General features: G+C 33.6%; 1 protein-coding gene across 1 annotated transcript in view; it reads right to left on the bottom strand.

The window, feature by feature from the left end:
* Nucleotides 1–12,504: 12,504 nt before the first annotated feature.
* Nucleotides 12,505–14,277, bottom strand: part of LOC132564704 (UPF0415 protein C7orf25 homolog) — a gene marked incomplete at its 3' end in the record, with an annotated part of 28,831 nt that continues 27,058 nt past the window's right edge. The window contains 1 exon segment of the mRNA XM_060229333.1: nucleotides 12,505–12,689. Within this exon segment, the coding sequence (XP_060085316.1) occupies nucleotides 12,505–12,689 (185 nt within the window).

The following is a 14,277-nucleotide window of genomic DNA, read 5'->3' as shown; positions in this document are numbered from 1 at the left end:
CAAATGAACAAAATGAAAGTCTCCAACATACATCAAAATGAAAGTCTCCAACAAACATCAAAATGAAAGTCTCCAACATACATCAAAATGAAAGTCTCCAACAAACATCAAAATGAAAGTCTCCAACATACGTCAAAATGAAAGTCTCCAACATACATCAAAATGAAAGTCTCCAACATACATCAAAATGAAAGTCTCCAACATACATCAAAATGAAAGTCTCCAACAAACATCAAAATGAAAAGTCTCCAACATACATCAAAATGAAAGTCTCCAACATACATCAAAATGAAAGTCTCCAACATACATCAAAATGAAAGTCTCCAACAAACATCAAAATGAAAGTCTCCAACATACATCAAAATGAAAGTCTCTGACAAATGAACAAAATGAAAGTCTCTGACAAATGAACAAAATGAAAGTCTCCAACATACATCAAAATGAAAGTCTCCAACAAACATCAAAATGAAAGTCTCCAACATACATCAAAATGAAAGTCTCCAACAAACATCAAAATGAAAGTCTCCAACATACATCAAAATGAAAGTCTCTGACAAATGAACAAAATGAAAGTCTCCAACATACATCAAAATGAAAGTCTCCAACAAACATCAAAATGAAAGTCTCCAACATACATCAAAATGAAAGTCTCCAACATACATCAAAATGAAAGTCTCTGACAAATGAACAAAATGAAAGTCTCCAACATACATCAAAATGAAAGTCTCCAACATACATCAAAATGAAAGTCTCCAACATACATCAAAATGAAAGTCTCCAACAAACATCAAAATGAAAGTCTCCAACATACATCAAAATGAAAGTCTCTGACAAATGAACAAAATGAAAGTCTCCAACAAATGAACAAAATGAAAGTCTCCAACATACATCAAAATGAAAGTCTCCAACATACATCAAAATGAAAGTCTCCAACATACATCAAAATGAAAGTCTCCAACATACAACAAAATGAAAGTCTCCAACATACATCAAAATGAAAGTCTCCAACATACATCAAAATGAAAGTCTCCAACATACATCAAAATGAAAGTCTCCAACAAACATCAAAATGAAAGTCTCCAACATACATCAAAATGAAAGTCTCCAACATACATCAAAATGAAAGTCTCCAACATACATCAAAATGAAAGTCTCCAACATACATCAAAATGAAAGTCTCTGACAAACAAACAAAATGAAAGTCTCCAACATACATCAAAATGAAAGTCTCCAACATACATCAAAATGAAAGTCTCCAACAAATAAACAAAATGAAAGTCTCCAACAAACATCAAAATGAAAGTCTCCAACATACATCAAAATGAAAGTCTCTGACAAATGAACAAAATGAAAGTCTCCAACATACATCAAAATGAAAGTCTCCAACATACATCAAAATGAAAGTCTCCAACATACATCAAAATGAAAGTCTCCAACAAATAAACAAAATGAAAGTCTCCAACAAACATCAAAATGAAAGTCTCTGACAAACAAACAAAATGAAAGTCTCCAACATACAACAAAATGAAAGTCTCCAACATACATCAAAATGAAAGTCTCCAACATACATCAAAATGAAAGTCTCCAAGATACATCAAAATGAAAGTCTCCAACATACATCAAAATGAAAGTCTCTGACAAATGAACAAAATGAAAGTCTCCAACATACATCAAAATGAAAGTCTCCAACATACATCAAAATGAAAGTCTCCAACATACATCAAAATGAAAGTCTCCAACAAACATCAAAATGAAAGTCTCCAACATACATCAAAATGAAAGTCTCTGACAAATGAACAAAATGAAAGTCTCCAACATATATCAAAATGAAAGTCTCCAACAAACATCAAAATGAAAGTCTCCAACATACATCAAAATGAAAGTCTCTGACAAATGAACAAAATGAAAGTCTCTGACAAATGAACAAAATGAAAGTCTCCAACATACATCAAAATGAAAGTCTCCAACAAACATCAAAATGAAAGTCTCCAACATACATCAAAATGAAAGTCTCCAACAAACATCAAAATGAAAGTCTCCAACATACGTCAAAATGAAAGTCTCCAACATACATCAAAATGAAAGTCTCCAACATACATCAAAATGAAAGTCTCCAACATACATCAAAATGAAAGTCTCCAACAAACATCAAAATGAAAAGTCTCCAACATACATCAAAATGAAAGTCTCCAACATACATCAAAATGAAAGTCTCCAACATACATCAAAATGAAAGTCTCCAACAAACATCAAAATGAAAGTCTCCAACATACATCAAAATGAAAGTCTCTGACAAATGAACAAAATGAAAGTCTCTGACAAATGAACAAAATGAAAGTCTCCAACATACATCAAAATGAAAGTCTCCAACAAACATCAAAATGAAAGTCTCCAACATACATCAAAATGAAAGTCTCCAACAAACATCAAAATGAAAGTCTCCAACATACATCAAAATGAAAGTCTCTGACAAATGAACAAAATGAAAGTCTCCAACATACATCAAAATGAAAGTCTCCAACAAACATCAAAATGAAAGTCTCCAACATACATCAAAATGAAAGTCTCTGACAAATGAACAAAATGAAAGTCTCCAACATACATCAAAATGAAAGTCTCCAACAAACATCAAAATGAAAGTCTCCAACAAACATCAAAATGAAAGTCTCCAACAAACATCAAAATGAAAGTCTCCAACAAACATCAAAATGAAAGTCTCCAACATACATCAAAATGAAAGTCTCCAACATACATCAAAATGAAAGTCTCCAACATACATCAAAATGAAAGTCTCCAACAAACATCAAAATGAAAGTCTCCAAAAAACATCAAAATGAAAGTCTCTGACAAATGAACAAAATGAAAGTCTCCAACATACATCAAAATGAAAGTCTCTGACAAACATCAAAATGAAAGTCTCCAACATACATCAAAATGAAAGTCTCCAACATACATCAAAATGAAAGTCTCTGACAAATGAACAAAATGAAAGTCTCCAACATACATCAAAATGAAAGTCTCCAACATACATCAAAATGAAAGTCTCCAACATACATCAAAATGAAAGTCTCCAACATACATCAAAATGAAAGTCTCCAACATACATCAAAATGAAAGTCTCTGACAAATGAACAAAATGAAAGTCTCCAACAAACATCAAAATGAAAGTCTCCAACATACATCAAAATGAAAGTCTCCAACATACATCAAAATGAAAGTCTCCAACAAATGAACAAAATGAAAGTCTCCAACATACATCAAAATGAAAGTCTGTGATAAATGAACAAAATGAAAGTCTCCAACATACATCAAAATGAAAGTTTCCAACAAACATCAAAATGAAAGTCTCCAACATACATCAAAATGAAAGTCTCCAACAAACATCAAAATGAAAGTCTCCAACATACATCAAAATGAAAGTCTCCAACATACATCAAAATGAAAGTCTCCAACATACATCAAAATGAAAGTCTCCAACATACATCAAAATGAAAGTCTCCAACATACATCAAAATGAAAGTCTCCAACAAACATCAAAATGAAAGTCTCCAACATACATCAAAATGAAAGTCTCTGACAAACAAACAAAATGAAAGTCTCCAACATACATCAAAATGAAAGTCTCTGACAAACAAACAAAATGAAAGTCTCTGACAAACGAACAAAATGAAAGTCTCCAACACACATCAAAATGAAAGTCTCCAACATACATCAAAATGAAAGTCTCCAACATACATCAAAATGAAAGTCTCTGACATACATCAAAATGAAAATCTCTGACAAACGAACAAAATGAAAGTCTCCAACATACATCAAAATGAAAGTCTCCAACATACATCAAAATGAAAGTCTCCAACATACATCAAAATGAAAATCTCTGACAAACAAACAAAATGAAAGTCTCCAACATACATCAAAATGAAAGTCTCCAACATACATCAAAATGAAAGTCTCCAACATACATCAAAATGAAAGTCTCCAACATACATCAAAATGAAAGTCTCCAACAAACATCAAAATGAAAGTCTCCAACATACATCAAAATGAAAGTCTCCAACAAACATCAAAATGAAAGTCTCCAACATACATCAAAATGAAAGTCTCCGACAAACAAACAAAATGAAAGTCTCCAACATACATCAAAATGAAAGTCTCCAACATACATCAAAATGAAAGTCTCCAACATACATCAAAATGAAAGTCTCCAACATACATCAAAATGAAAGTCTCCAACATACATCAAAATGAAAGTCTCCAACATACATCAAAATGAAAGTCTCTGACAAACAAACAAAATGAAAGTCTCAACATACATCAAAATGAAAGTCTCCAACAAACATCAAAATGAAAGTCTCCAACATACATCAAAATGAAAGTCTCCAACATACATCAAAATGAAAGTCTCCAACATACATCAAAATGAAAGTCTCCAACAAACATCAAAATGAAAGTCTCCAACATACATCAAAATGAAAGTCTCTGACAAATGAACAAAATGAAAGTCTCTGACAAATGAACAAAATGAAAGTCTCTGACAAATGAACAAAATGAAAGTCTCCAACATACATCAAAATGAAAGTCTCTGACAAATGAACAAAATGAAAGTCTCTGACAAATGAACAAAATGAAAGTCTCCAACATACATCAAAATGAAAGTCTCCAACAAACATCAAAATGAAAGTCTCCAACATACATCAAAATGAAAGTCTCTGACAAATGAACAAAATGAAAGTCTCTGACAAATGAACAAAATGAAAGTCTTCAACATACATCAAAATGAAAGTCTCCAACAAACATCAAAATGAAAGTCTCCAACATACATCAAAATGAAAGTCTCCAACATACATCAAAATGAAAGTCTCCAACATACATCAAAATGAAAGTCTCTGACAAATGAACAAAATGAAAGTCTCTGACAAATGAACAAAATGAAAGTCTCCAACATACATCAAAATGAAAGTCTCCAACATACATCAAAATGAAAGTCTCCAACATACATCAAAATGAAAGTCTCCAACATACATCAAAATGAAAGTCTCCAACATACATCAAAATGAAAGTCTCCAACATACATCAAAATGAAAGTCTCTGACAAATGAACAAAATGAAAGTCTCCAACATACATCAAAATGAAAGTCTCCAACAAACATCAAAATGAAAGTCTCTGACAAATGAACAAAATGAAAGTCTCCAACAAACATCAAAATGAAAGTCTCCAACATACATCAAAATGAAAGTCTCCAACAAACATCAAAATGAAAGTCTCCAACATACATCAAAATGAAAGTCTCTGACAAACATCAAAATGAAAGTCTCCAACATACATCAAAATGAAAGTCTCCAACATACATCAAAATGAAAGTCTCTGACAAATGAACAAAATGAAAGTCTCTGACAAATGAACAAAATGAAAGTCTCCAACATACATCAAAATGAAAGTCTCCAACATACATCAAAATGAAAGTCTCCAACATACATCAAAATGAAAGTCTCCAACATACATCAAAATGAAAGTCTCCAACATACATCAAAATGACAAAATGAACAAAATGAAAGTCTCCAACATACATCAAAATGAAAGTCTCCAACATACATCAAAATGAAAGTCTCCAACATACATCAAAATGAAAGTCTCCAACATACATCAAAATGAAAGTCTCCAACATACATCAAAATGAAAGTCTCTGACAAACGAACAAAATGAAAGTCTCCAACATACATCAAAATGAAAGTCTCTGACAAACATCAAAATGAAAGTCTCCAACATACATCAAAATGAAAGTCTCCAACATACATCAAAATGAAAGTCTCCAACATACATCAAAATGAAAGTCTCCAACATACATCAAAATGAAAGTCTCCAACATACATCAAAATGAAAGTCTCTGACAAACGAACAAAATGAAAGTCTCTGACAAACATCAAAATGAAAGTCTCCAACATACATCAAAATGAAAGTCTCCAACATACATCAAAATGAAAGTCTCCAACATACATCAAAATGAAAGTCTCCAACATACATCAAAATGAAAGTCTCTGACAAATGAACAAAATGAAAGTCTCTGACATACATCAAAATGAAAGTCTCCAACAAACATCAAAATGAAAGTCTCCAACATACATCAAAATGAAAGTCTCCAACATACATCAAAATGAAAGTCTCCAACATACATCAAAATGAAAGTCTCCAACATACATCAAAATGAAAGTCTCAACATACATCAAAATGAAAGTCTCCAACAAACATCAAAATGAAAGTTTCCAACAAAAATCAAAATGAAAGTCTCTGACAAATGAACGAAATGAAAGTCTCCAACATACATCAAAATGAAAGTCTCCAACATACATCAAAATGAAAGTCTCCAACATACATCAAAATGAAAGTCTCTGACAAACATCAAAATGAAAGTCTCCAACATACATCAAAATGAAAGTCTCCAACATACATCAAAATGAAAGTCTCCAACATACATCAAAATGAAAGTCTCAACATACATCAAAATGAAAGTCTCTGACAAACGATCAAAGTGAAAGTTTAGTCTACAACCATAAAAAAGCTAATTTAATGATTTCAATAAATTATTAAAATAAAAAGCCTCAAACCATTATATCCATACCAATGTGATTTCAGTAAAAAAATTATAAAACAATTTTTATGTGATGGTTTAAGTAAATAACCATCACCCTGGACTTAATGATATTCCAGGATAGATATGATGAATATAACTTACATACATTTAAATGATAATTTAAATGTTTTTTAAATTATAGTTTAGATAAAACTTTTGAATCTTCTTTCCTGCAAATGTACTTTGATAGCTGTAATATGTGTATGGTTATAATTACTATGTTCATCTATAGGAGTTGTTTACATTGTATATACTAATGAGTTGGGGGGATGTAAATTTTAACCAATCAGAAGAAACCTAGAGGGATCCCCTGTTGTAGGGTGTGCATCCCCTCAGTTTTTGTTTTGAGGCGCGGGATTTCACAGCTAGATTTTGCTTTTTCATTTACCTCAAATAATTCGGATTATCTCTTCGATAGATCTCCAAAGCACTTGGCCATATATTTCATGGAGGTGTCAAGTGTCCAATTTCATAATGTTTTTGTGTAGGCCCATTTGGGCTCATAGACTTGGAGTTTAACACACATTCCTTTCTATCAGGCTAACCTAGTATTGTCGCCATTACTACAGTTACGACAAACATCAGTCGTAGGTGATCTGAGCGGCCCAATTTGAGGATTACGTTGAATTTTGCCACCATACAACTTGCTTGTGACATATCTCACGGTTCATGGTTTTTCAAGTGTGTCGTTTTGTGTGTACACTGAAAGACTTTGCAGCGAGTGTGTGTTGACTTCAACTACCTCACCTCATTTATTTACATTGTAAGATGATCACTTGATAATGGGACCTAAACGTAAAACAGCAAGGCCTACACCTTACAATCCAGAAATTCTGGAGAATTGGACAATTTAGAGGTGCGGTATACTAAAATGCAACATGCCCAGACATAGGAACTTCCGCAAACATATCGAGTTCCGGTACAATGACTTACCAGCTAGTGGATATGGTTTCAAGTCTAGCAGAAAGCGTTGCAACTCTGCAACAGTGTTACCAGAGACTTGAAAGCAGGTTGGAAATACACAATGGCGCCTTGTCCCTCACGCTGACAGTCCATTCCAACACGGCAGCAAATGAACAGCTAAGTGTCACAAATGGAACACAGCGTTCTCAACATCGTCAAGTAGCAGCTGCGGCAGGGAACGAAAATCAAGTAGCAGTTGATACATGGGGGGGGGGGGGGGCACTCACTCTCATGTGTAACATAATCGTTCCTTATGGCTATTAAATTCTTTGGGAATTTCACCCCCAATCTCATAATAATAGATAGTCTTGTACAGATATGACTCAGCTTCTCTCATATCACTGAGGGCCTAGCGGGACATGTCCAGCTTCTTTAAGATAATTGAAGTCTTAGCTAGTACAAGAGAATCGTCTATTCGTTAACAGGATATTCTCAAGTTCAAAAGTATGTTACAAAGCTTCTCTCATATCTTTGAGAGCCTAGCTGGTGCTTGAGTATAACCTATATTCATTTATCCCAGCTTTCCTATTTTCATTGGGAAGCTTCTTCAGTTTTATTAAAAATTTTTATTTATACACTAAGATTGTAGTAAGTAGACCCTAATATGCCAAAATTATCTGTATTCTTTGCATAAGTGGTAAATAAACTATGTACTGTACTCTGTAACGTGTGTTAGTTGTATATAAACTGAAAATTTATCTTATTTCGGTTTTAATTACCATAACTTAAGTATGCAAATAAAGTACCTCCACCCATCTCTGTAGCCCAAAAACCAAAGATCCAAAGATCTTCATACAGTCCTGTGAGCCTATACAACATAAGCATAGAGTGATCTCCCGTCCTCTTTCTGTTATGGTACTCACATGTACATGTAACTGAAGATTTGAAGAATTGGAAATAAAACACTGATTATTGGAATCAGCCTTTGCAGCATACAAATGAGAAAGCAACAAATTTCTGATTGAGATTTCCCTCGGCTAAAGCATCTAAAATACTATACATCTTAATATCACAGCAAAATGTTCAGTATATACATAATTACAGTTGACCTGTGCTTAATCTTGATATCAATATGTCCATAACTACCCAGCAGGGTAGTGACAAGATGGAAGTCAATCAATCCATTATAGAATTTTTTGTTTTATGCTTCAGAACTTGATTATGATATATTGTGACAAGATTATTCAGAAATTACAACATTACTGTGACTTTCATTAATACTCATATTTCATGTACATTATGATAAAACCAGAACATCCTGTACATTTGTCACCATAGCAACACTGTTTATATAAGTATCTTAATATACCACCTACTGTTACATTAATTAGAGATAGAGCCTCTATCACGATATTATATAAATGGTATAAAATCATACCATTTAATGCTAAGTAATTTCTGAATTGCTAAAAACAGTATAGAATTGAAAAAAATTTAAGAACAAATATTTTGAACAATTCCCACGATACAATGTAGTACTTAAGTAGGAATCAGGGTGGTTAATGGATTGACATTACCGTCACTCCTCATGTGTCCAGGTCTCATCAACCAACATCAGTGTTCTGGTGACTTGTAACATTGTTTACAACCAGATATATGGATGGACTACAGCTTTGTTGTATAAAACATAAAAACAAAACGTCCTTTTAATGTTTTGATTACTTTGGTTGTGAATGTATTACAAACAGATAATTATAGTTGGACTTAAACTTTGCTTAGACAATGCCATGTTTAGTTAGAATTAATTAACTCTGTAGAAAACCAGAACACTGTCGCCTACACTTCAGCTGACATTTACAACTTAATGTTTGACTAAAAATGCTGTTTCTCTTTTAGGAGGACGAAAATAAAATAAAAAAAGTGGTTGCCATTTTAGAAAACAAAAATTTGAAAAACATGCCAATGTCATCATACAACCTAGATTTAGATGTTCTGCAATGATCCATGGGACAATTAATGGTAACCTTCATCTTTGCAAGTATATCACATGACAAGAATAATGGAGGGGTCTTGGTGCCCACCATTTGAGGATCTGTTTTCAGTTCTTGAAGATTTGTTTTTATTTCTTTTTGTGTGTTACAGGTGTTGTAAATGTTCATGAACTGGTCTTCATTGAATGTACTCAATGATGGCACAAGATATTTTTATTAAGCACCTATTAGCAAATATCATTTGAAAAAGATCCCAAAGTATTATTAGATAGCAGTCAGTTACAGGTGGATAATGGACAATATGCTTGTGCTGTATTACTGTCGACATCCAAGATGGCTGCCTGTAGGCCACCTTGATTTCAAATCAGTCCAAAAAAGGTACAATGCACAACTAGGGACCGAGGGAAACCAATATCTATGAAATATCAGAAGGATCCATCCAGTACTTCCTCAGATATAGCAGTAACAAGATTTTACTCTCAAAATCCAAGATTGCTGCCTGTCAGCCATCTTGATTTCGGATCAGTCCAAAAAGGTATAATGCACAACTTGGAACCAAAGGGAACCTGCATATGAAATTTGAGAAAGATCCATCCAGTACTTTCCAAGAAATAGCAGTAACAAACTTTTACATTCAAAATCCAAGATGGCCACCTGTCTGCCATCTTGAATTCGAATGAGTCCAAAAAAGGTATAATGCACAACTAGGGACCAAGGGGAAACTGCATATGGAATTTGAGAAAGATCCATCCAGTACTTTCAAAGAAATAGCAGTAACAAACTTTTACTTCCAAAATTCAATCAGTCCAAAAAAGGTACAATGCACAACTAGGGACCAAGGGGAAACTGCATATGAAATTTGAGGAAGATCCATCCAGCACTTTCTCAGAAATAGCGGTAACAAACTTTTACTTCCAAAATCCAAGATGGCAACCTGTCGGCCATATTGAATTCAAATCAGTCCAACAAAGGTACAATGCACAACTAGGGACCAAGGGGAACCTTCATATGAAATTTGAGAAAGATCCATCCAGTACTTTTCCAGAAATAGCGGTAACAAACTTTTACTTCCAAAATCCAAGATTGCCACCTGTCAGCCATCTTGAATGCAAATCAGTTCAAAAAAGGTACAATGCACAACTAGGGACCAAGGGGAACCTGCATATGAAATTTGAGAAAGATCCATCCAGCACTTTTCCAGAAATAGCGGTAACAAGAATGGTTTCATGTAACTTGTTTTCTAGTCGCAGGAAAAGTGTACTGAAAGCTATACTTTTATCAAGTGCCTTTCTTTCCAATTAGGCTGTATGCAGCCTCTGGCCACATTTTAACAATGTTTCAGCAACAGAAACAGAACATAAAGATGAAGTTCTGGAAATGTGAAATGTGACAGATATCAAGCCTTGAGGAGAATCAGACTGTTGCAAAGTATCATATTCTCCTGATCTGAATCATACACGGGTTCTTTTTGTTTAGTCTGTTTATAAATCATCAGGTTCATAAATCATATTTTGCTCTCAAAACACTATGCAAACTTCAAATACCATCACCATCTGATTAATATCTAGGCTTATAAAAATAACATTGATTGCCTGCAACAATTTTGTGTTCAAAGGATAAATTAATCAATTCAAAGTTACAATTTCCTCTTCCAAAAATCCTATACAACAAAAAGGAGCCTAATATTGTCTCCCTTGTTCCAAGCTACTCGCAAGATCATTCAAACAGACAGGCCTTTATGGAAAATATACTCAAACAGAAGAACAGAGTCCAACTGTTCCCAGCATATGCCTTTCACAGGAAAAAAAAGACAAAGACACTTGGTCCTAGCCTCAGAGTTTGGTTAAGTGCTTTATTAGTAGACTTACAAAGCTACAAAGGTTGTTATTATTGAGATATTCAATTTTTTTCACTATACTTCAAAGAAAAAAAATTGAAAAATTAGATACTTTAAATTTAAGATAAACAAAATAAATAGTGGCCTGTATCCAAATTTTGACAAAAAAGAAAACAATAGTACTGCATGGGTGAATATATGCCTGTTCCATGCTAAAGAAATATATGGAAACTGTCGTAATGAAAGGTGTGTGCTCTCCCACCAATGTTATTGCCAATCCACTGGCTCTTTCTCTCGACCGATCATAGGATAACATTATATGACTCATCTTTCCACAGGTGTACGACAAAAACATATTTTACTTCATTTGTGGTGAACTAATGAAAACTGGAAGCCATTGAATAAGAAACAACCTCAACAGTATCTGTTTCCATAGTGAATTAAAAACATCAAAAATATAAAAAAAAAGGAACAAAGCTTGAAAGGTATACCATGTTGTGTAAAAATTGGTCAAAGGGTTTTGTGAATTGTAATGTCAGAAAAGTTCCTCAGACTGATGCATGGCTGGAAGCAATGTATTCTATGAAAAATCAACAATGACTAACCTACTTACTTGGCAAATTAAAGTCTTGAAACTTTCATATACGAAAACTTATGATTTAGAATAAAATAAAAAAAAAACAGTGTTCAAGATCTGGTGAGAAAAGTAACAATATGACATCATGTTCAAAACAAATAAAAATTGCATTTATATTTCTAACTAGGGTCAAACTTTAATAACTGGCTTCTCAATAAAATCTTCTCACTGAGTAACCAGATCACAGTCAGCAAGCAGTAACAGTCCACAAACTTCACTAATTAACAATTAACAGCCATAATTTCTACAAATCTAACAATCATGAAAGGTGATTGAAAGCATCTTTTTAGAACTAAGTGCACATGGCCACACTTCAAAAAGGTTAACAAATGTAAGCAGAGTTTTAATATAATTGTTATCATGGATTGCAGTTGAAGATTTTTGTGTGGTTTGAATTTAACAAAGTCTTTGGAAGGTCTGAAGGAAGAAAGATTCACATAAAATTCTAAAGTAGAAATCTAAGGGATTACATAAGCTCATCAGTAATATTAGCACCCATCTCCTTACCTTGGTACGTTGACGCATTTTGCCAGTATTAGGTAGATCTTGAGCACGTTTTGATGGCTGATCAGGAATAACTTTGAGCCGGTGAAGCAGAAGACGAGCTCTTCTCTTCTCCTCGGGGCCTCCTAGATTTTGGAGAATGGTTTCAAAATCATCCCAAGCTGTCTGGCAGGCATACCATTCTTTACCTGAGTGTAATACAAACACAAACAAATAAGAAAAGCATGTAAAAACAAGAGGCCCAGAGGGCCTGTATCGCTCACCTGGATCTTTATGACCAACAGTACTATATCTGTGCATATATTCCACAGTAGATGCTTAAAGCAATATGGCAAATTACTCCATATGGGTTCTGTCCCATAGCAGTCAGCCCCCTCATCTGTGCAACGTTGAATTGAGACTTTCTTATGATGTTTCCAGTTAAATATAATTGATAGCTTTCTTTTGAATCAAGGAAAGAAGATGGTCAAACAATATAGCAGAAAAAAACTCTATAGTTATAGCTGGATGGATGACCCAGGACAGCAGAAGCTTACTTGCCCTTTAGATCATTGTTTACAAACACAGATACAACATATCTGAGACGTGCACAAGTCAACAATATATAGCAACAATTAAATATAAAGACAGGAAAAATTAAAGTACATGTAATTATAAACCATAATCCTAACTCAGAACCAATAATAAAACGTTTCATGCATATTATCAGTGATGTCACCATAGTCAGTTAAGTCCGGTCACTGGAGATAAACTGATAACAGTTTATTGTAGGCCTATAAACACTGCATAGCAAATAGGATCAACTTAGAATTTCTTATTTATTTACGCTATAATTATGAAGAATCCTAAATCAAAATGAAGACCTTGCAATTCTCTTTCCGATCATGTTTTTCTGTATCTAAATGCTGTGAATAGAACATAAATAATTGGTTAACATGTAGTTTTTCACATTACTTAGCTCAAGCCTCACAGACTTCCAGGGGCCTAATCTATTTTTGGAACAGTGTGACATCACTGTGAAAGGTCTTTATACTTTATTCCAAATTATGCCAAGAAAATTCCCAGCCAAATACATTCCTTTACTAAGTCATTGGAAGGTTCTACATATTTGTATATAAGCCTTTGTGAAACTTTTACTGCCCAAATATGATAGCCTTTGATCAATCAGAAGTTGTTAATGATTTCACCAAATTTAACCCCAGTGACCTTAGATATGTTTATGGGTCAAGCTATTTTTTCACACACTATATGGGCACAATAAAGGGAACCTTTCGGCCAAATATTATTATTTTAGGCCTTTTGGTTAAACAGAAGTTTTTCAAAGGTTTAACACATTTTGACAGTTGTGACCTTGAATATGGGTCAAGGTGATTTCTTTTCTCAAATATTATCGGACATCATTGAGAGCCTGATTTGGCATAATATCACTATCCTAGATATTTGGTCAGTCATAGAAAGTTGTTTAAAGGTTTTAACGCATTTGTCATCTGTGACCTTGAGTATGGGTCAAGGTCATTTCTTTTTGCAAACTTTCTTGTGCTTGATAAAAGGAACATACTGGCCAAATATAATGATTCTAGGCTTTTCAATAATTGTGGAGAAGTGGTTTAAAGGTTTAAACACATTTGACGCCTGTGACCTTGAAGATTGGTCAGGGTCATTTCTTTTCGCAAACTTTATTGGGCTTGATTAAAGGAACCTTCCAGTCATATATAATGATTCTAGGCCCGGTATTTTGAAAGAATATGGGTCAAGGTCATTTCTTTTCACAAACTT

The sequence above is a fragment of the Ylistrum balloti genome, unplaced genomic scaffold, assembly GCF_031769215.1.
Source record: "Ylistrum balloti isolate Yb309-2 unplaced genomic scaffold, AGI_CSIRO_Ybal_v1 Utg372574, whole genome shotgun sequence".
In the NCBI taxonomy this organism is placed as follows: domain Eukaryota; kingdom Metazoa; phylum Mollusca; class Bivalvia; order Pectinida; family Pectinidae; genus Ylistrum; species Ylistrum balloti.
This window is presented reverse-complemented; position numbering and strand designations above follow the sequence as displayed.